Source organism: Lepidochelys olivacea, assembly GCF_965140295.1.
Source record: "Lepidochelys olivacea isolate rLepOli2 genome assembly, chromosome: 1".
NCBI classification, from domain to species: domain Eukaryota; kingdom Metazoa; phylum Chordata; order Testudines; family Cheloniidae; genus Lepidochelys; species Lepidochelys olivacea.
The window spans coordinates 57,376,213-57,399,992 of NC_140411.1; the positions used below are offsets into that span (position 1 = coordinate 57,376,213).

Below are 23,780 nucleotides of genomic sequence, written 5' to 3' on the forward strand. Positions count from 1 at the left end.
AATGCCATCATGTAACTCAGAACTGCCCATTGCAGGCATTCAGTCACATAGAATCATAGACTTTAAGGTCACAAGGGACCATTATGATCGTCTAGTCTGACTTCCTGCACAACGCAGGCCACAGAATCTCACCCACCCACTCCTGCAAAAAACCTCTCACCTATGTCTGAGCTACTGAAGTCCTCAAATCGTAGTTTAAAGACTTCAAGGAGCAGAGAATCCTCCAGCAAGTGACCCATGCCCCATGCTGCAGAGGAAGGGGGAAAAACCCCAGGGTCTCTGCCAATCTGCCCTGGAGGAAAATTCCTTCCTGACCCCAATATGGCAATCAGCTAAACCCTGAGCATGTGGGCAAGACTCACCAGCCAGACACCCAGGAAAGAATTCTTTGTAGTAACTTAGATCCACCCCGTCTAAAATCCTATTGCAGGCCATTGGACATATCTACCGCTAATAGTTGAAGATCAAGATGACCTTACTTCAGTGACTAAGGCCTTGTTTACACTCCAGAAATGGGCCAATTCAGCAGTTAAGTGTAGTTACACCCCATATGGTAGACAAGGACAAACTGAAGTTTGTAATGATTGATTTATTCGGAGTTTACCCCAGTTACAAGGAAGTACAAAACATGAGCTCAGTGAGTGCAAACCCCGCATGCCCTTGTCTACACCTAAGGGTCAGCACTGTTACAGCTACAGAGACTACAAAACTGAGGCTGCTCTCAAGCCTACATAAAGCACAGAGTAAGGTTTTACTACTTTTTATGTTGTTAGCCATAGAGAGCCAATACGTTATGAGTGTGCAAGGAGGATTCTATTCTCTTATGCATCAAAGTAATTGTTTATTAATTGCCAATCAGTTACACCTGTCCAAAACTATTAGCAGTAGTGGGATTACACATTTGTAACCCAGGGCCTAGTTTAGTGATTTTTGGCAAAGGTAGGGAAAAAACCCCAACTCAAATGGCAATTTGAGTTTCCAGAACCAGCTGTTTAAAAATCAAACATCCATCCTTTTACTTGTAAACTGACAGCCCTGGAAACTAACTGAGATTTGATTCACTAGGGTTTCCTCCCCCACCCCCATCATTGCTAAAACATTACATTAGACCTTTGGTGTAATCCCACTACCACTAAGTTTTGCACAAGTGTAACTGACTGAAATTTAAACAATCATTTTGATGCATAAGAGAACAAAAATCCTATTTGCACACTTGTAACTAAATCCTATGGAGTCACTGAAAAACACAAGCAGAACACATCACGATGCCTTCTTCAGAGAGTCACTTTTCAGAGCACTCAGAGCACAAAATTTTTAGTAACATAAATAAAACACAAACTCCCTGCTACATAACTACCCTGAACCACTAGATCACACACAAAGCCATACATCTTCACATGTATAACTGGAGCATTCCTAAAACACTAGTTTATTTTCTAACCTTTAAAAAGATACCAATCAGATTCAAAATTACATGCTTTAGAAAGGCCCCAGATTCTTAGAGGATGAGCAAGAGATAGATATCTACCTCCTGTCTCTCAACATCCATATTCCAGATAACAATTCCACCATCTGCGCCACAAGAGATGAGCTGTCTTGTGTGGGGAGCATAGGAGACACACTGAACTTTATCACTGCAAAAGAAACATACATCAGTTAGTCAAAGGTTTAAAGATATGACCCAAGGCAAAGTAAACTAGTTTGCCATATTTTTCTCTCTCAGCTCATTCATGTATAAAATTCACTAGTCCTACAATTCCAATTAGTAGATTATATATTATGTACTGTACTATGTGCTGTCAATTTGGTCCCCATTGGGTAGTGCACCACTTATTAGAGGAGGATTTAAAACAAGATTAGTTTCCAGACATAACTATTGCTTTTCCAGTTAATTAGGTTGGAGATCTTAGCTTCCCTGAAAGCCATGGTTGCATTGTAATTGAATGACCTCTGAGAACATAGTCCCAAATACCTATAAGCACTATGGTAAAGTGCTCGCTCTCTCTCAGAACAAATGTGTCAGTTATTGGTTAATTTGTTAAATCCCCACACGGTGCCTGTGAACGAAGCAATGAAAAACCCAGCATTATCTGGCAACTTGAAGAGAAAAATACTTCCTAAGGTGCTGCTGTGAGCATTCGAATCTAACACTAACAGATGAAAAGAATTTCAAATAGAACAGAACTGATAAGGCTGCTGCCCCAGATCTTCCCAACATTTTAAGATTAAAGGTTTTTAGAAAAATGGACTATTCCTCCTTTTATTATTCTTTGTCAAGCATGAAAAAAGTGTGCTCAGCTCTATAGAAGAGAGAAATATCAAGGCCCAGAAAACTTACTGTCTAGGAGACAGGCACAGAAAGAAGACACTGATAACAAGGGGGAAGGAATTACTTGAGCTCACTTTGTTTTCTTGCACTGGTCTGGGGGGCGTGGGCGGGGGGGGCTCCAGAAGAAATGGATCTTCAAGATGGGGGTGGTTTAGCACACTGACATTAGGTCAGAATCTTCACCCCACACTTTGGCACCAGCACTGCTTGACACCAAGCCAGGCTCACACTGAGAAGTGCTTTAATACAGGTCCCTTATCTTGTATATGGATGCTCCTCTATGTAGCAATGCTTTTAGAAGGCAATTTAGAACAGCGCCACACTACTGCATATCTATAACTTACCAATTCAAAGGCAGCACTGTGTGGAAATGCTATCTTTACTGTGGTTCTATCTAATGCAATGCATTACATCACTGAACCAGCACGTTCTCCAACACTGTCATATTGCAAATAAGACACAGAGGTTTGCCTGCATGTTAGATGCTGTGACGCTACAACAATAAGCCACAGCAGGGCACGCAGCAGTCGGCTTTAATATAAATAGGCATAACGACTGAGTGTTTCAGTGAGGAAGTCCCAGGCACGCACTGCTGGAGTGGTACAGAACCACGAAATCAAAGTAGCCCAACCAGCCAAGCAGAAAGTGCCTTTGAACAGTCAGTCTGCACAGTCACAGTAATTCAATGGTAGGAAAAGCAAGCATGTGTGAAATTAGTCTTTAATATTGTGTTAGACCACAAATACCAAGTCATCCTCTCCTCTCTGGGTCTATTAAGTCTGGTTCGTACCTCTAGCATATTCCCCTTTACAATAGCAGGAGCCAGTTCTGCCTTGCTCAGTTGCTGATGCTTAGGAACGTGCATTTAACACGTTGACAAATGATGGCTAATTAGACAGAGCACCTTGGGTACAGCATGGATTCTACATACATTCACATTAAAAAAATACTTGGTTAGCATGGAGTTAAAGAGGCTGGTACTCTGAATCCTGTGTTCCCTCAAGGGGGGAAGATAGAACCCTATGGGGCAAACAACCTTTCATTAAACGTAGTTAATATTGGTAATATACAAAGATACAGGGAGTCTCACATAAATCCCATGCATAGACATAAGAATATACTCCTTGGTTCTGCTTCCAAGTGTGGCTCCTGAATTTTGTTTTTCTCCCCTAAACACAGGAGAAGGAAAAACTCTTCCAACATACTTGTGTCCTTGTAATTCAATGGCTGTTCCTTTTCTTCCTCCTATGTCCCACATAATAATGGAATGATCTGAACTGCCTGAGAACAAAACTCGCTGCACTGGGTCCCAGCAAAGCGCGGTGACACCACCTAAAACAGGAGAAAGACAGTACAGTTATTTAATTACAACTGAAAGTGGAAGGAAAGAATGTAATAAAAAGTGAGTCTCACCAATTTAAAGAGATGTGACTTAAGTTTAAACACGTCCAACACATCCTGCACGTGCACCTCCACACTGCAGAACTTCCCAGCTGAAAGGTCTGGCACAGAATGAGCCCCACTGAAAAGCCCAGGAAACCAGAGCCAAATTCTAATCCTGTGTTTCTGTTGGTGCAGAGCCCAGTCCCAGCTCTCTAGCTTGTGCAGGCTGAGCCCAGTGAATAGTAAACAAGTCCTGGGATACGAAGTCACCTCATGAGTGGTCAAAGAGCTGCTGTGTGGCCACCCATCTCCATACCCTGCAGGCAGTTTGTGATTAACAGTGGAGACACTGGGGAGTAATGAGAGGCGATGCCACCACAAAAATTGCAGCATGAGAACTGAGCAGCCTTGCCTCAAAGCTAATAAATCTGAGGGTTGTCAAAACACTTCCCACACCCTCCACACCAGCTGACTGGTTTGAAGTGGAGTGGTAGGCCAATATGGAGGTCCACTGAGGCCAAAGAATGGCCATAGGGGAAAAAGAAACTGATCAATCAAGAATGGGCTATCAACCCCCCTCTCCATAGGCACCTGTTATATGGTGGGCTAACACACCAACCACAAGGACAATGCTTTTAAGTGTTTTGTAAGAGAGCCCCAAGAGCAAAGTGACCAGTCAACTCCTGCAATGTGTACTGTACTTTTAAACATCGACTCATTACATGCTTCTTGTCACATCCTGGAAACACTGCGCATAGCGTTCTAAACCTTAAGCAGTTCAATTGACTACAAATGGGAATCCTCACATGCATGTGTTAGCAGGATCAGGACTTTATCTACTAAGGTCTTCCTCTATCAGGGCTTTAGTTGTTGCAGCACTTCCCCACCAAAGTACTTTAATTAGGGTGCAGAATTTTCACCATTTAAGTCTGGCTTCTCTCCTGTTTTTAGTAATACAGGATTACCACCCTTTACCTGTTGACAGTTTAAGCTCATCTACTGTGCTCCCCAAAATACAGACATTTCAATTCAAACCATCACAGCTGCTTACAAATTTCAAAAAGTTCATCCCATGGTAATGCAGAGCCTATATGAAGAACCAGAGAGGATTATTTAACCTTAAACTTTACCTGTATGTCCCTTAAATGTTGTGACAAGGCTGCAGTTCTCTTGCTCCAGTTTGAGAATCGTTACCTGCCCAGAATGATCACCTATAAACACATGTCGGGTCTCAACATCAAATCTGATTGAAAGCATTGAGGAATCTTTTATAAAGCCTCGACAGAGGTTCTGAATTCTAGGATGTATCTATAAGACTATGTTGCATTTTTATGAAGTTACATAGCAGTTACTTGATTTTTTGTTTAAATAGACACATCAGTTACCTCTAGGAAGAGGACTCCTCCCTCCTTCTAAAATGGTTTTAAGTAGGTGACAGTGGCTGTTCTTTGAGAGACCTGCTTTGTGTCTTATGACATATTTGGGGAATTGCCAGTTTGAACAGGTGCATCCTGAAGTGAGGTCTAAACATGGCGAGATTACAATCAATTACTGGAATAATCCGTTTTGACAGGTTATAGCCCCTCAATCTAATTTTAGCTGCACTTCAGATATTTGAGGAATGGGTTATTAGCATTGACAGGCTGCGTTGCACGAATGTCTTTTGTAATCAAAGGGTACATTCACACAGCAAAAAATCCATAACAATGAGTCTCAGAGCCAGGTACAGACTTGGGCTTGTGCTACGGTGCTAAAAATAGCCGACAGACGTTCCTGCTCGGGTTGGAGCTCGGTCTCTGAAGCCTGGGAAGGGGGTTGAATTTCAGACCTGAACACCAGCCCAAGCAGGAATGTCTACATGGCTATTGTTAGCATCGCAATGCAAACCCTACAAATGTGAGTCTATAGACCCAGGCTCTGAGTCTCTCTCTGTTGTTGGGTGTTTTTTTTCTGCAATGTAGACATACCTAAAGAACTACGTACTCTGAATTCAAGAGGCACAGCAGACAACAGAGTCTGGAATTAACAGGGTAAAGGGGTTGTTAGTGCTACCAGCCTATTACTTATATTTGTTGGTGTTAATACAAACAGAGGAGCGGCCGTTCTGACATGATCTAAGGGTCCAGTTCAAATGGTATCCAAGCTGTGGGAAGAGTTCCCAGACCCCCAAAGGGAACCATCCAGCAGAAAGGACAACAAGATCCTGTGTTAATCGACACTTAACACTAATGAGGGCAAATATTTTAGAAGTGGAATTTATTCTTCACCGTTTACACTTTTTTTGCATTTCACTCAGCCTGGACAGGGCAAAAAGGCTGGTCAATTCCACTTATTTGTACAGAAATTGGTTTCAAGTCAATTTGATCTTTAGGTTTTCATGAACTAGTAAAAGGAGCAGTTACTGCGCTGTAGACACTATCAGAGTACAGTTTCACTAACAACTGACTGAAATCTCCTTTGTGTTAGTCTTTCTAAAAGACAGTTTTTAAACTTACAATGTATCACTGATAAAAGGAGAGAGTCGACATTTCTTTTGTCAGGCAGAGAGGGGCAGATCTTGGAGAATTAACCTGTTTGTGAATAACATTTTAGGAATCATTTACTGTCCAGCTGAGCCCACATTTCAAAAGCATACTGTTCTGTTCCAAGGTAGAGGATGTGTGCTCATTATTTCATATTAGGTCATTTAATTTTTGCCATGCGTGTGCACAAACACACACACACGGACCTGATCACTGACCTACTTTGCTGCTATTATAATTCCCAAAAGAAAAAGCGTGTTTTAAAGGAAGCTCCCATCAATCTCTATTTTACTAAGGAGACCACAATAGGATGTAGCTTTTAAGAATGAATAGGCCATGGAGTTTTTAAAAATAAATGTTTAAATCTAAATATACCTCATGTATAAAGAGGACAAAGCTATGAGGGCTGACAATTTTTTAACTGAGTTTTAAAAATTATTTCCTTATAAGGTTTTGAAGGTAGATGGGTAAGATGATGGAGGCCTGAAAATGGCTGTTTTAAACAAAGACGTACCAAAGACAAAAGAATCAGAGAAAAGCTAAGGTGTTAACAAAGGATACTGCAGGCCGCAGGCCCCCGCGCTGGTGCGATACCCTCCGAGCCGCTGCCCACTCTCCGAGCAGTGCCATGTGAATTGCTTGTCCTGTCCCGTGCTTAACACCCATTCCATCTCCAGGACAAACAGAATCATTATAACCCTGCCTTGGTGAGCTGGAAAATCAAGCAGAAAAACAACAACACACACACATAACATTGAAGAGAGTCACTCATCTGCTATCCAAAAAAATCCATGAACATTAATCCCATCCCACCAAACCAATTCTAGGATCCAATCCTGCAAGCCTTTATTCACACCTGTAAGCCTAACTGATGTCCTAACAGGATTGGCCATGTGACTAACTACATATGCAACGGCTCAATCTTGCCAGCCTTATGTCTGTATGATACAGTAGAACCTCAGAGCTATGAACACCAGAGTTACAAACTGACCAGTCAACCACACACCTCATTTGGAACTGGAAGTATGCAATCAGGCAGCAGCAGACACTCCCCTGCCCCCCCCCCCCAAAAAAAAAGTAAATGCAGTACTGTGTTAAATATAATCTACTAAAAAATAAAGGGAAAGCAGCATTTTTCTTCTTAGTAAAGTTTTAAAGCTGTATTAAGTCAATGTTCAGTTGTAAACAGTGTAACATTTTAGAAATGTTCAGAGTTATGAACAGGGCCATCCCTAGCCATTTTGGTGCCCTACACAACCCCCCAGGCCTCCGTGGAGGGAGGGAACTGGGGAGAAGGGGGGAAACCGCGCCCCAGCACTTGCTGGCGGAGTGGAGCAGGCTGGGGCCGGGTCGCTCTACTTACCGCCAGTGAGTGCAGGCCTGACACCTGCTGCAGTCCGCAGGGGAGTGGGGTCGGGGCTGGGGCGGAGCAGTACGCAGCTGCGCAGGGTAGCAGGAAATGTGGTGCCCCAAATTTCCTTGTGCCCTACGCAGCTGCATACTTTGTGCATGGGTAGGGATGGCCCTGGTTATGAACATTTCAGAGTTACGAACAACCTCCATTCCTGAGGTGTTCATAACTCTGTGGTTCTACTGTAATATACTTTTGCTCACACTTGCATTGTTCAGGAAAAATCCCATCATTGTAGTATCACCACTGGGAATGCTAGCATGGGCAGGGCTCTAGGCTGGGATTTTTAGACCTACTGAGCAGGCTTAGATAACTTAGTGGTACAAATGCCCATGCCCTGTCTACACTCCCACCATTACTATCACTGGTGGGACTGCACAGGTGGAAGTGCAATTACAGGTTTTCTGAAGATTTAGCGTAGACACAGCCTTAAACTAAAGAAGAGTTTTAGCACTGTGCACACACTGTTGGAATCCTGGTCACAGATGACAAATCAGAGTCAGTTTGTTTCAGTGCATCTCCTTGTGCGAATGGAAACCGATGAGGGATCTGCAAATGAGTCTGCAAATGAGTCTGCACGCCAGGCAGATGTGGCTGCATGTTTTTGCCACAGCCTGCTTTCTTTACTCCCACCTACCTTTGTTGTTTTCTGTTCTGCTGTTCTCCATGGCTTTAATGGCAGACCAATAGGCCTGCTGCCATCGGCAGCAGCAGTTTCCTCTGCATTTGTGTTGACTTGGTCAGCCTTGAGACTGTGCTTTTTCACTTTCACTGGCCTCCTAGCACATGTGCTCCCGTTTTCAAGTGTCCATAAAACATGGCTTTGGGGAGTCATATCATCCAGGCACACGAGGTGACCAGACCAGCCAAGTTGCCCCTCTATGATCACAGATTTAATGCTAGTCATGCAGGGGCACCTCCAGGACTTTGATGTTTGGTATGCTGTCCGACTACTTGATGTTACAGGTGAGATGGAAACAGTACACATGAAAACTGCGCACACATATGACACAGGAAAATTATTGAAACAGGATGTTGAAAAATGTGCTGTATAAAGATCACAGCTGGTCAGTATCACTAAAACAGCTGAACAAATAGATTTGTACTCCTACATAAATAAAACCCTCAAGAGCTTTTAACCTAAGAAACAGAGCTCACCCTAGCATTGATTCTTTAAATCAGTGACCTCTGGGCTGAACTGTGAAGTGCTGATTTAAGTAAAAAAAAGTGGTTTGAAAAAAAACTTACAGATGTATTCCCAGCTGTATCATAACAGTGAATGCCATATTCCTCAATACACAAACCTACTGGTTTACTACAGTTCTAGGACCTTGAGACATACATCAGGCAAAGCAGGCTGCTCGTATCAGTTTATGTGAAAGTTGACACTGGACAGAGATCAAATATCTTTACAGCTGTTTTCTAAACAGATTTTTTTTTTTTTTTTTAAAAAGCAAAATTACTCAGAACACAATCCTCTAATAAAGACTGGCAGATTTTTGTTGTTGCATACACTACACAAATATATGCATACTGTCTGTTGAATCCTATGGAGGGATTAGTTCTAGTCAAGGGTGTAAAATCTGTGTAAACATCTGTCACTAGATTCCCCACTTTTCAAGATCAGGTTCCTCATGGCCTGGTAACACAATTAACACATGTGGCTCTAACAGTGGCCTCCAAACTTCTGTAGCAAATGGGCTAAAACTTAAGCTGTACCAGGAACATGTCCCATCCAGCTGCATTTGCTCCAACCTGCAATAGAGTTTGGACCGCTCCTATTCCTATAGGCTTCCAAACCCATCTTGTAACCATGAAAGTGGGACTGAGAGCACATAAGACTGACTGAATTTTTTTTTTAAGGCAATACACTCTGTACTTAATTGGTCAGAAGTGCCAGCCTTCATCTATTGATCTCACTGAGATACAGAGAGTGGTCCCCCTCTGGTAAGCTTGCTGCAATGGGTGGGGGAAATATGAGAATTTCCCTTGCATCAGTTACACTGCATCATACTGCAGCATTCTCACGCAATGGCAGTACTGAACACTAATTCAGCAATAGCAAGAAATCTGTATGTACACATTAGTGTATGTGAACGTAGACACATGTATGGGCATTGAGAAAGGTAGTAGGGTAGCAGGACAAGGAAGATTTCAGCTCACTATTCATCTCCCCAACCAATGAATTTCATTTAGGCTCTGATCCTGCAGCCTCCAAAGCATCCATGTAAGCTTATTGTCCCATTGCAGTCAATGAGACATTTTTAATCTAAATCAACTAAGGCATGTGTGTAAGTGGATCAGGGCCTTAACAGCACATTAGTCAGAAGATATGACGCAGTACAAGATTTTTTATAATTAACACCAATCCAGAGTCTTAAGATATGCACATACATCTTACTTTGATTCTATTTGTGTACAGTACACATTAACATAAACCTACTTATATTTTCTTGCTTGATGTTATAACACACAGAGAGCTTAAGTGAAAGCGATCTGAAGTAAGACTTTTAAAGCACAAAAGTGTGTTTCATCTTCATTCTTGAAGATCCAGATTCTTTTTAAGCTTTCAGGGTTATGTAACAAAGTGACCCCCAAAGCATCATCTCTTGAAGGAATGATGGTCTTATTTTTAACCTTTCTAAACACAGAACTTTGAAATAATTCACATTCATCTTTTGAACACTAACAGCGTTAAGGGTTTCTATGTGGAAACACCATACTTATACCATGCAGTATAGCATTACCTACATGTCAAAGGAAGAGATACAAGAAAAAAAAAGACTACACAATAGTCATCCGTTGACATTGAATTTATGATGAATACTGGTATAAAACACTTTTATGACTTAACAAACAAGAGTAAGGACAGCTAGGTCTTTTTGAAGAGCCCATTAGTGAACATTACAATGCTATTAGGTGGAAGGTATGGATTAATATTGCTTGATCTTGGATTAAGATATGGATACTTCAAAATGTAATGAGAGACTGGTCTCTAAATATATGTGGGCATTTAAGATAAAAGGGGACAGGATTTTTAGATCACTTCATTAGATATGCTGGACTGCCCAAGATTCAGATAGAAAGATTGGATTTTAAAGAATTTGTCCAGGGGAAAAAAAACACCAACACATTTCTGACTAAAACATTTTAAACAAGTCATTGTTTTTTTCACTCCTGTAACCTCAGCATAAACACAGTATAGTATCAATCCAATGACAAACCAAGGTTTTATATTAGTAAATCAAGAATTATAGGAAATAACACTTTCTTCCTTTCTACGGTAAAAGAGAAAAAGGTTTGTTTTTTTGAAAAACCAATTGATGACATTAACAAACGTAAAATATAACTCTGCTAACGAAGACTGATTGCATTTCTTACCCTGGTAACTTTTCACTGGTGTCATCTTGTTGTAATCTTCTGATAAAATAAACTCCTTTAAAAATAAAATAATGTTTAGAAATGTGAAATATTTGCAAATAAGTCTGTTCTCTATTTTAATTTACATAAAATGAAAAATTTCTACCAAGTTCAAATTCAACACTAGCTTTATTATATGTATTTTGTTGTCCAATACAAATAAATGGTTTCCTTTAAAATAAGTAACTGACTAGTAAATTTGACTACTAGCAGAGTATTTCACCTTTGCAATCTGCCCAATAAGTGATTTCACAATAGTGACTTTGAATGAAATGGAGGTGGAAAAACTGGCAACCAAAAAATTTAAAAGCAAGCTGGCCCAAGTTAATGATTTAGCTATTAGCCAACAACATGCATGCCAGGGAATGGGAGACCTGGGATCAAGTGCATCCCAAGTACTTTAGCTTCTCAAGCCAACTGGGGCTTCAATTCAATGTGTGTCTCTGTATACTACTGCCCTCTCCTGGTTAAAAATAGGTCAGAGCCCAGGTACCTCTAATTCAATTTAGAGATGCAACAGCCCTTGTCCAAACCCTTACCTGTGATAGATTATTCCTCATTGTGTTTCATCTAGTTTTAAATCTCAACAGATCTGTGTGTTGGGAAGTTTTCATAGATATTAAGGCCATATTTCCTTCTGCTTAATTTCATACCACTGGTGATTCTATATCCCATTTTACCATCCTTAAACTCAATATTTCTCCTTCTTTGGTGTTTACATGAGGCTGTGAACAGTTACATCTGTGTACATGTGGGATGCCATGGATTATTACAAGCTCTCTCTCAGTGGGAAAGGAGGAGTGGTTTGGATCCTCAGTCTCAAGCACTTGTTTTGCCAGTTGCAGGAGCATTCGTATCAGAGGAGGTTGTCAGCCTCTCAATGCTGCTCAGGTTTGTGCTGATTTTAAAAAGCAGCAGCAGCAGCTACATTAACAGTTTAAAAACTATTTATGAAAATATCAGCATTCAAGAAAACCCGAGGAACAGTCTCCAGCCTTTGGAACACAGAGCAGCAAACCCCACGCACGTTACTATTTACAGGGAGCACCGGTGTCCTTCGTCTGCTTGCGTTTTGAGAAAGAACAGATCAAAATATGGGAAACTAACTGACCTCAATAAAAAGAATCAGATAGAAGTCTTGTGATACTGGATTGCAGTGGCCTAATACCCAGATCTCAGAGTTTGTGCTTTGTGGTAGGATCACATGAATTCATTCTCAGATTGAAGGTGGGCACAGACACTAAAAAAGTGACTTATAATGGACTAGACAAAAAAACAAGTGAAGGTGACACGTTCAGGCAGTATGGCATAACTTTGGGGCTGAAGCTCATTGAGTCCTTTCATGGGGAATACTGTAGGTGCATGAAATGGGTACAGGCTTAGTCAACACCCATGAGCAAGTGAAAGAAAGCTAAAAGTTCACAAGACAGCAAGTGTTGAGAGACTTCATGAGAAAAAAAAAAAGTGTAACAGTGACAATGGGGGGAAAATCATCCTTATTGTGACTCCAGTGAAAGGGGAGAGGATCATAGAGATTGAAATAGGTGAAGGTAGCACAGAGTAAGGGGGAAAATGAGACTATAAGTAAAAATGTTTAAAATAAATGAAGTTTTAAAAGCTACAGAGTATTGGGGTATCCAATTTGCAAGAACTGCCAAAACAATGAATGGTAGACTAGTGCTACAATCTTATTTGTAAAGCAAAGTATATTGTATATAAAAATAATAAAAGCCATTTTTTGACTAGAGACTTGCTTGTTATTTAAAAAAAGCCAATGTTTCCCAATAGCTTCTAAATTTCACAGAATAACCAGGGTAATCTCAGATCTCACTGTGAAGCAGCTGTAGGTCTATGTTAACTCTTTAAAATGGAGGCCACTTTAATCCAAAATCAGCCTACAGTAAAATGCCTCTCAGACAACCATTTCACCATAGTAAAAGAACAATCTTCCTCTAAAAGAGGCCATTATACCAAGGCACTGGATATGATCTACTAAAATTGAGGTCAGACTAATGAATATTACAGCCTGTCAGTCAAAGGTTACAAACACATTAGCCATGCCATCAGGGGCTTGTTCACCTGCACATCTACAAATGTGATATATGCCACCATGTGCCAGCAATGCCCCTCTGCCATGTACTTTGGCCAAACCGGATAGTCTCTAGGCAAAAGAATAAATGGACACAAATCTGACATCAGGAATCATAACATTCAAAATCTGGTAGGAGAACATTTCAACCTCTCTGGCCTTTAAGTAACAGACTTAAAGGTGGCAATTTTGCAACAGAAAAGCTTCAAAAACTGACTCCAACGAGAAACTACTGAGCTTGAATTAATATGCAAACTAGATACCATTAACTTGGGTTTGAATAGAGACTGGGAGTGGCTGGGTCATTACACATATTGAATCTATTTCCCCATATTAAGTATCCTCACACCTTCTTGTGAACTGTCTAAATGGGCTATCTTTATTATCATTACAAAAGTTTTTTTCTCCTGCTGATAATAGCTCATCTTAATTAATTAGCCTCTTACTCCATCTTTTCATGTTCTCTGTATGTGTATATTATATATATATATTTTGCACACACACACACCTTCTTACTATATGTTCCATTCTATGCATCCGATGAAATGGGCTGTAGCCCACGAAAGCTTATGCTCAAATAAATTGGTTAGTCTCTAAGGTGCCACAAGTACTCCTGTTCTTTTTGCAGATACAGACTAACATGGCTGCGACTCTGAAACATGACCATACTAATCACTAGTCTTCAGTCAAAGACTTTTCAAATGCTTTTGTAACAAAGTATTATGGCGTTCTGGTATAGGGAATACTATGGTCACTGTCTAGCAAAGGTGAAAACAGACTAAGGATTACCAATGTATTGATTACCTAGTTATGCTTTAATACTAGCAAATATCTATCCATTGTGTAACACAGAGATATAAAATAGACAAACTATCATTATACACAAACTTTAACCCCCTTTTCCTTTCTTAAAAACAGGAGGTGCAATGTATAAGAAAGAAGGTTCCATTAACCTGAACACAATCCATAGTATTTATCTTTGTGTTTCACCCATCTTTTCTTCCTTTCCATACAAAATCCACAGCTACATCTCATTCTTGCTTTGTATTCTCCTTTATACATTCTTGGGTGTTTCCCCAACATTTTTTTTTTAATTTTCTGCTTCCCTTCTGACTTTTGACCATTGTTTTCTTTTACTGCATTTTCATTCCCCTATCCTTGTCAAAAATGATTGAATTGGTTGCTCCAATGGACAGGTATTTTAATATAGCGTGCCCTGCTCACAAAATTCATGCCTACTGCACCTATATGTTTTGTTTAGTCTCCACTTTGAGAACACTGGATTTCATTTTTAAAAACTCTACAAAGGTAAATGTTCATTTTTCTAACCCTATATTAGTTTGCTATTTTCATGGAATATGGTTCTATTGTAAAAGCAACTGATTTCCAGTTGTTGTTAGGCAACTTTCTGGCTTCGTCCATCATAAAGATAGAGGTCACCCACAAAGTTCAGAACACATCTGCCACAAACTGTAAGGGTTATTTCCTCAGTCCTTTCCCCAGGAATTGAAATTAGAAGAGGTGTTTGAATTTACAGGGGGGGGGGGTTGGAAAACAACTAAATTGGCAACACTTAGTTGACCACTCGAGGTGCATGTGTGTTTAGGGAAATGCATCTGGATCAGACCTATCACTACTTAAATCGGAGGCGGATACATTTGACAAAGATGGACCCCAAGATAGCTGGTTGTTGCTCTTCTGTGGCTAGCAACAATGGGTTGTAAACAAAAAGCTGTTTGTTTGTTTGTTTAAATAGAGTTCTTCCACATCCACTTACAATTCTGAATGCCCACATTGGTTACACATACTACCTATCAGGATGGAAGTTGCTGCTATAAACAAATTTTTGGTTGGCAAGGTAACTGAATTCTTCAGAAGTCTGATAGACTCTTCTTACCTACACTGTTTGCTATGATGAACCCTTCAAACATCAGTCTGATTTGGTTTTAGATACAGAATGATAAAAATGTAGGGCTGGAAGGGACCCTGAGAAGTCATTAACTCCAGCCTCCTGCGCTCAGGGAGGACCATGTACCCCTAGACTATCCCTGACAGATGTTTGCCCAATCTGTTCTTAAAAGCTTCCAATGATGGGGAGTCCACAAACTCCCTTGGAAGACTGTTCCAGTGCTGAATCCACTACAAAAGCCTTCATGAACTGGGGAGAAGAATCTTGAGTAGGCAAGAATGATTTTGTCTTATTTGGTGCAGTATAGGCATCAGCATTGCCACAGATAGACCTCTGAATAGAAGTTGAGATAGAGAGGCCAATATTTTCCCTCAAAATTTTAATTAAAGTAACATCCTTTGTGAATTTCATTTTAATCTTTTCCCATCTGAAAATCTTGAATTTGGCCACATAGGCATCCTAATAGTACTCTCTTGACATCCGATGAGCAGATTCAGAATCTACTATCCTCACACATTATTTATTTTAGCTACCAACAGAGTGTTCAGTGTTGTAGAAGAGGCAGAAAAAATGGACTTCGGCTCAAGGATCTCATAATCCCACTTGACAGACGATACAGTTTGGACACAGATATCCAGAGGTAGGTTCCATCTTAGACTCTTATTTAAAAGGGTGGCTGACTGCATTTTTATTGGAGTGGGTTAGTTAGTACATTCCCCCAGGGGTAAACAGATTGGCTTCAGGATTAGAAAAGGAGGAAGGCTCTTTAAAAGATAACTGTAATTGCATAGTCAACAGTAAGGTTTGTTTATCCCCCAAGGGACATTATGAAAGATGATCAAAGTGGTTTCTTTTTTTTAAACCGGAAAATATTGCTCAGGATTAAGGATATTAAGGATTAAAATATTTCAGAAAATGCAGAAAGTTGGGGCTGCTGCACAGAGTTTGGATTTGAAGTAGGATTTTCATTCTGGATTTAAAACAGTCTCCTTGATCTAGTTTGCATAGTAGAATTCGCAGGGCATATTCTAGAAACAAAATAAAGTTTAAGATCTCAAGTTTTGAAGTATCGTATTCTGTACAGAATACGAATCAACAGGGTGGGAGGGTGACGTAAACTACGATTTAATCTTCTTGCCTCTAGAGGAAAGAGATATTCTAACTGCCACAATCTGGGTGAGCAAGCCATCATCAGTTATTCAGTTACAGACATTGAAAGTGCTTCATACGACTAAGTCTCTAAATATCTAGCAGGAGCAAATGATAGAAGATGTTAAGATAAATTCTTCCTGATGGTAAAGAGTCATTGTTCTGAATGGGGTGTTTGATGGGATCTTTTCCTTGAGGCCCAACTGAGGGCTTGCCGTCCACACAAATGCCGAGTTTGCATCAAGCTGGAGTGTAAGTCTGCCATAGATTAGCCTGCCATGCATTAGGTGCTCATGAAGACAAGCCCTGAGTTCATGCAAGATCTTTGCTTGCAACAAGAACAGTAGGAGAATAAGTTATAGTGTATAAATGTCCTTACCATTAAGGGAGGCAGAGCTTTTAAGATACCTTTATAAAAAAGGAGGTTTCTTCTTCACAGCCACTTGCGTGGGAGACTGGCATCTCCTTCAAAGCTTAATTCTCCTTCATGTTGGAGCAGAAAGTTTGCTTTTGGAGGGAAGAGTCCCTTAGCTTCTAAGGGACCTGAAATAGACCTAAAGATTTGGAGTGAGCAATGGAATGAGAAGTACTCTTCAAAAACAGCTTTCCCCACTTCAAGCCAAGATTTGGGGAAGGGGTTGCAAAATGGGAGTACAAGAAGAAAATACAACATGATTTTGTTTTAAGTGCCACCATTTCCTAAGGAAGTATGCAATCTAGCAGTGATTAAAATCAATCATTGTGACTCATAATCTGTCATCTTGTCTAAAGGTTCTGCTTATAAATTTAAACTTCCAAGCTGACAAGTTATAAAGGCTGAAAATAACCACTTGTGTCACTTCTAGGAGCGAAAGGAGGGAAGTTTATCATCCACTTCGTTTTACTCCATGACAAATGGGCGAACGATTCTAATCAACTTTTGGCTAGAGGTTAAGTTAAATGGAAACATAACAGTAATTCATCTCAGCCACCAGTCTTCCAGCTCTTTTTCACCAGCTCTGGTGGAACATCTGTCCCTCTACTGATTTTGACAGTAATGCAGCCTCTCTATATACAAACACCCTCCTTCTTACAATACACTACCCCATTCACCAAAATGCCAGACATATTACTGGAATCAGTCTCATTTTGAAAGTGCACGTAGAGAGAGTATTTTAACACATTTCCTTTATTTCTGAAAGTAGCATTTTTCCCCTGCCCTGTACTGAAATAGTCTGGACTTTGAGTCAAAAGTTGGTTATCTTGGAATATTTCCCAGAAATTTTGTTCTATATTTTAGAACATTTTAGAATTATTTTAGAACATAACTGCTAATGGTTCAGAAAGCAGCCATCAGATATTCCTCTGAAGGCCTGACTAATTCAGATGTTGGGGGAATACTACAAAACGTCTGTATGCTATCTGATTTTTGCTGTTGCTGCTAGTAGAACATGCTGGTACTGGCAGAGCATTTAAAGGGCCAACACAAGGAAAAAACAGCCCGAAAGAATAGAATGTGTGTGTAGATGTAGCCCTATACCAACAAACCTAATAAAATACAATCTCTTAGATTAAAAACAGCATATTTTTTCTCAATTTACTTTCTTTAGAATAAACAACATGTGTCCTCCTAGAGGATCCAAGTGCCCTGTCAATTATTTAGAATTACAAACTCAAAACACAGTTCAATCAACCCCCCCTTTCACACACTCTGGAGCAAAAATACCAACACTCCATTATGCTGGTCAGCATATTAACCCCGTCCCTCTTCTCAAAGGCCAGGTGAAACAAGTGCAGTGTGTGCTGAAAGACGACAAATGCAAACTAGATCAGACTGGAGGGAACGCTTCCCTGAAGCCCTTACAGAGAACACCCCACATTCTGTATTAGATTAATGAGGATTTAGCATCTGCACTTCTGCTGACTGCAGCTGTAGCAGAATATAATGGGGAGATGCAGTCTCAGGCAGGCGTTCCCAGGTCATTTCAGGCTTCATAATGCAAAGCCAGCACCTTAAAACCTACCAGAGAGCTCACAGGTAACCAGGGCAGGTCCCAAAGCACGGGGGCCCTGTGCTCTCTATAGGACACCATGCTTACCAAGAAGGTGGGCTAACTTTGGCACTTGTTCCAGCTTCCAAATCAATGTTAAGATATGGCCCCCTGTAAAGCACATGGCAAAGGTCTGACCGTGAAATGTCAAAGCTACAGATAACTGTACCAGGATTCTCATTTGAAAGAATGACAGAATGCCTCTGACCACCACTGCCACCTGAGCCCCTAAAAACAGTTTTTAGTCTCATCAGACCCCCAAGTAACAGTTTCCATAATAATTACAATCCAGTGGCAATAGTGGGACCCCTCTGATCCACATGGCAGATCTCTGCTTCAATATTCTGAACTCTTTACATGCATGAATACATATCTCAGAAGTTACTGAAGGAGAATGGACCCGTTCACACTGCTGTAAATCAGAACGGACTCCATGGAAGGAAGCTGTCTCTCACAAAGGAGAATTATACCTGTATGACATTGTATTAACAAGAGGGTAACCAGGACCAGTCTTTGTACAGTGCTCTGAAACAGTGCTATACATTCCATATAAAGAGCTAGCTGTATGAGTTGAGATGCATCATATGGATCTGAGAGTAACTTTATGCTCATTTGCTGTGTTCAGAGACCAATTTAGACAAGTGATTAATAATTTGATCAAAGTTGGTAAATTAAAAACTTGTTATTGGACAAGTAAACCCATACAATTTGTTTAGTTCCCTAATTCCTCTAAACCCAACTCAAGTTTATATAGCAGCTAGTTTGAAATTTGTCATGGGTCTTCTGTTTTCTGCACTAGAGCGGTCAGTGTCATTAGTAGCTAGGATCAATGTTAGTCTGTCATTTAGCCAATGCTAATTAAAATTCCTCAGCACAATAATATATACATACTTCTCAAAAGGGAAGTATTTCAATGGGAAATCTTATTTATATGTACTTACTGAGATTGAACCATTGTCTAGACCTACGGACAGCCTTCTTGTTTCCGGGTTAAAAGACATGCATGAACATGGAGCTGAAAAAAATGAACATGTTGATGAAGTTAACAAAACCATGATTCTCATTGATCTTGAAGCTCTGGAGTCCCTATCTAGTTAACACACTTACGATGCTATTCTTTATTTTACCCCTTATGATAGAAAAGCATAAACATACTCTTCCTGCAACGCTATTCAATAAACCCTGTTACATCAGGAAATAAATGAGTAGACATACAACTACTCCTTACTTCATGATCCACTTCCCCCCCCCCCAATTAAATTATTTAAACAGAAAATGCTATACAAGAGCAGTTGTGGGGTCACAGACCCCTCAAAGAATATTAAAGACATTTCAGTTTTAAAAAGTTTTTGTGGATTTAACAGAATGATTGAAGTTAATTTTCTACATTTTCTGATCTTCAGCTATAAAGTAAGAAATTATTTCTAAGGTTTACATCCCATCAGTTTAAATTCTTGAAGTAGGAAACTCCTATGGACTGAAATGTCATTGAGTTTCAACAAAATTAAAGACCGATAGTCCATAATGGAACTACAGTTGTCAAGCATCTCTATTATAAATAGATTATATCGTAACCAATGACTAAAAAGTATGATAAAAAATATTCCATCTAATACCCTAGAAACACATTATCCTAGACAACTACCACACTACAAATTTTCAGGATATACTCTTGCAACTTGCTTTTGAAAAAATTTCTTAGGCTCTTTTGAGAATCTGGTGATGTTAACATGTTGGTGTAGAGTCAGAATTTTCTATTAAGAATTAGAGTTCTATTTGCTTGTGGTTTATAAACCGCCTTTTTAATCCAATTTAGGTGTGTAGTGATAGTTTTGGTTTTGTGCCTCTTAATACTGTAGCTGAAAGTTTCAATCAAGTTTCTGCAGGACAAGTTCGACATTACAACTGGCAATTTTAGCAGAGGGGCCAGGAATTCTTGCTCCTTCTGATTTTTACCATTAATTTTATATTGATCACAGGAATAAATAACTAAATATTTTTAGTACTGCTTTTCACTGGATTTTCCTGTTCTGTTTTTTTGTAGCCCTCCCCCTGACCCCTAACTAGGTGTGTGCACTTGTTTCTATAACTAGTGAATACCCTATATATTTTCAACTTGTTTTCTCAACTGTTTTAAACACACACTCTAGACTGGTATCAGAACATTCATCAATCCAGTGGATCCTCCATGTTCTTTATTTCGTGGCATAATCAAATGAAGAAAAGACAATACAAAAAAGTTTGTGTTGGACATTTAACTGAAATTGCACCACCATATGGAGTTTAGAATTGTATTGATTTATTTACTGAGGGGAGAATACAGAATAATTTATGGCAACAGAAACTCAAAGAGCACAGACAGACAGTCAATCAAGTAGTCTGAGAGTGGCTCTGATTACTTGTTTTTTCACTTTATTTTTTGGAATGTCTAACTTGATGTTCAACGAACAAAGAAAAAAGGCTTCAGTTAAAAAAGGAAGCTGTCACAATGAAAAGTATTTTGTCGGTGCTACTAACACCACCAGAGATTATCAAAGTGAAACTGGTAAATAGAAAAGTTTACTTTTCATCATTTTGCCATTTACTTAGTGGATTTAAAGCAATTTCAAAGCAGTGAAACTAAACTGGTCAGTTTCACCTTCTGTTAAGAGGTCATTTCAACTGCTGGTGCATTGGCACAATGCTGTTATGTCTGGATTTCTAACACTGCAGGGCAGTGTTTAAGGCAAATGATTATTCTTTTAAAGAAACTTCATGAAAATATTTGTATCATACCAGATTATATAAAATCCTTAATACCACTCTCACCCTACAGTTTAGGTCCAGTGCTAGCTACGGTCTAATCCAAATAATTTCTACTACCGTTGCAAATACCATTAACAGTTCACAGAAAATCAGATTTTGACAAATCATTGTTTTTTCAAGTCATGCTTTTTCCAAAACACATATAAACAATGTGTCAGTAATGGAGCTGACCAAAAAAAAAAAAACAAAAAAAACTTTTGGGTATAAATATTCAAAAGCACTTAAACAACATAGGCCTAGTATAACTATTTCTATTCATACCACCCATAGTGTAAATGCACCTGATTCCCCTTTCTCATATAAAGCACCTTTTTACTGGCTTATTTACATTCACCCTAGGGGGTTGAACTGCTTTAATTGTACCAGTATAGTTAAAGTGATCTAGCCAGCCCCTTCCCCGAAGCCCTCCCCTTTCCCTAAAGCCCCGCCCATTCACTCAAAGAATCATAGAATATCAGGGTTGGAAGGGACCCCAGAAGGTCATCTAGTCCAACCCCCTGCTCAAAGCAGGACCAATTCCCAGTTAAATCATCCCAGCCAGGGCTTTGTCAAGCCTGACCTTAAAAACCTCTAAGGAAGGAGATTCTACCACCTCCCTAGGTAACGCATTCCAGTGTTTCACCACCCTCTTAGTGAAAAAGTTTTTCCTAATATCCAATCTAAACCTCCCCCACTGCAACTTGAGACCATTACTCCTCGTTCTGTCATCTGCTACCATTGAGAACAGTCTAGAGCCATCCTCTTTGGAACCCCCTTTCAGGTAGTTGAAAGCAGCTATCAAATCCCCCCTCATTCTTCTCTTCTGCAAGCTAAACAATCCCAGCTCCCTCAGCCTCTCCTCATAAGTCATGTGTTCCAGTCCCCTAATAATTTTTGTTGCCCTTCGCTGGACTCTCTCCAATTTATCCACATCCTTCTTGAAGTGTGGGGCCCAAAACTGGACACAGTACTCCAGATGAGGCCTCACCAATGTCGAATAGAGGGGAACGATCACGTCCCTCGATCTGCTCGCTATGCCCCTACTTATACACTCGCTATGCCCCTACTTATACTCCATCCCTTCCTCCCCGTTGCTCGCTCTTGCTCACCCTCACTTGCTTTCACCAGGCTGGGGCAGGATCTTGGGGTTCGGGGGGGGGGTGGGATCTGGGCTGGGGCCAAGGGGTTCACAGTATGGGAGGGGGCTCTGGACTAAGCCTGGGGCAGACAGTTGGGGTGTAGGAGGCGTGAGGGGTGAAAGCTCCAGGAGGGAGTAGGGGGTTGGGGTGCAGGAGCGGATTTGGGGTGCTGGCTCCAGGAGGGGCTCAGGGTTGGGGTTTGGGGTGCGGGCTCCCGCTGGGCAGCACTTACCTCAGGCGACTCCCAGTTGGCAGTGCAGTGGGGCTAAGGCGGGCTCCCTGCTTGCCCTGGCCCCACGCCGCTCCCGGAAGTAGCCAATGGGAGCTGTGCGGACAGTGCTTGCAAGCAGGAGCAGCACACAAAGAACCCTGCTCCCATAGGGGCGTGCTGGCTGCTTCCACGAGTGGCGCGGGGCCAGGGCAGGCAGGGAGCCTGCCTTAGCTGCGCTGTGCCGCAGGACTTTTAATGGCCAGAGATCGCGATCGACTGGCAGAGGTTCCAGGATCGACCAGTCGATTGTGATCTATGGTTTGGCGACCACTGCTTTACATAATTATTATCCCTAGGATAATAATATGGATTCAACCAATACGGATTTTATTTAAAAGTGATCATTTTCCTACCTAATGCATATCCTCATTTACAACGTATTTCACTCTCCCCGAGATCACAGTAGTTTGTATTGAAACCATTAAAACTAACATCAGATAGGCAGAGCAGGCTACCTCTTGGTACATAACTGAAACTCCACCCTCCTCTATTACAGTAATAATCCATTCTGCACTCTTAGTATATTTCTCTTTGCTAGACTGTATCCCTTTCATAATCTTAAGGCCATTTACAGGCAAAAGTAAGGTTAAACAGTGCTCAAATGCTTAAGACTAACAAAGCCTTCATGCATGTGCATGAGGAGGATGAGCTGCCTGTAGTTATCTTTTAGAGGCCCATTGTAAGCCTGCTGCTAAGCCAACTAACGTGTAGTGAACATGAGAACTATATTAGCTTGTTTTTCAGTCCATCCCTATTAGCCATATAGATCAGTAGTGCTTCTTAAGTCTGCGTTTTTATTGTCTGTTTCCTCTTGTGATGCTAGTGGGATGGCTATGCTTGGGAGCAGGGATTTCAGCACATTCTGGTAGCAAAGAGACATCTTTTCCCACACCTACATCCTTAACCAGTCTTCTTAGACAGTCACCGCTCCAGTGCTGCTTTCTCCTGGCTAGAGAAGCTAAAAAAGAACTGTGTGAAGAACACAGCAATGCCACTCCACACTCAGGTAGCAAGGTCACTTCTGGTGTAAGAGGTGTGTGGGCAGTGGGAGCGACAATCACTCATGTCTCATCCAATAGATTTCAGAAACAGTGATATAGAAAAGACACAATGTGTCAATTCAGCAGGCAATACCCCACAGCCGTAGGATTATACTTGTACGTACTTAGAAAGAAATGATAGAACAGCATGACTCATATTCAATAGTTCCAAAGTTTTCCAAGATATTGGGAGAGGGGGATGGTGCAAGATGTTCCTCAAAATTGGGGGTGGGGTGAGGCTGACAGGCCAGCTCAGGGCAGAGCAATAGGCCAATTTACTTGTGTGTGATTATCAAAGAAACGT

General features: G+C 40.7%; 1 protein-coding gene across 3 annotated transcripts in view; it reads right to left on the bottom strand.

Moving 5' to 3' along the window:
• Positions 1 to 23,780, bottom strand: part of WDFY2 (WD repeat and FYVE domain containing 2) — a 113,641-nt gene that overhangs the window by 18,735 nt on the left and 71,126 nt on the right. For all 3 annotated transcript variants that reach the window (XM_084618009.1, XM_084618010.1, XM_084618011.1), the window contains exons 3-8: positions 19,184 to 19,257; positions 11,027 to 11,081; positions 6,796 to 6,946; positions 4,843 to 4,955; positions 3,535 to 3,661; positions 1,529 to 1,634 (exon numbers count right to left, since the gene is read on the bottom strand). In XM_084618009.1, coding sequence (XP_084474135.1) covers positions 1,529 to 1,634; positions 3,535 to 3,661; positions 4,843 to 4,955; positions 6,796 to 6,946; positions 11,027 to 11,081; positions 19,184 to 19,257 — 626 coding nt within the window. The remainder of the gene's footprint in view (positions 1 to 1,528; positions 1,635 to 3,534; positions 3,662 to 4,842; positions 4,956 to 6,795; positions 6,947 to 11,026; positions 11,082 to 19,183; positions 19,258 to 23,780) is intronic.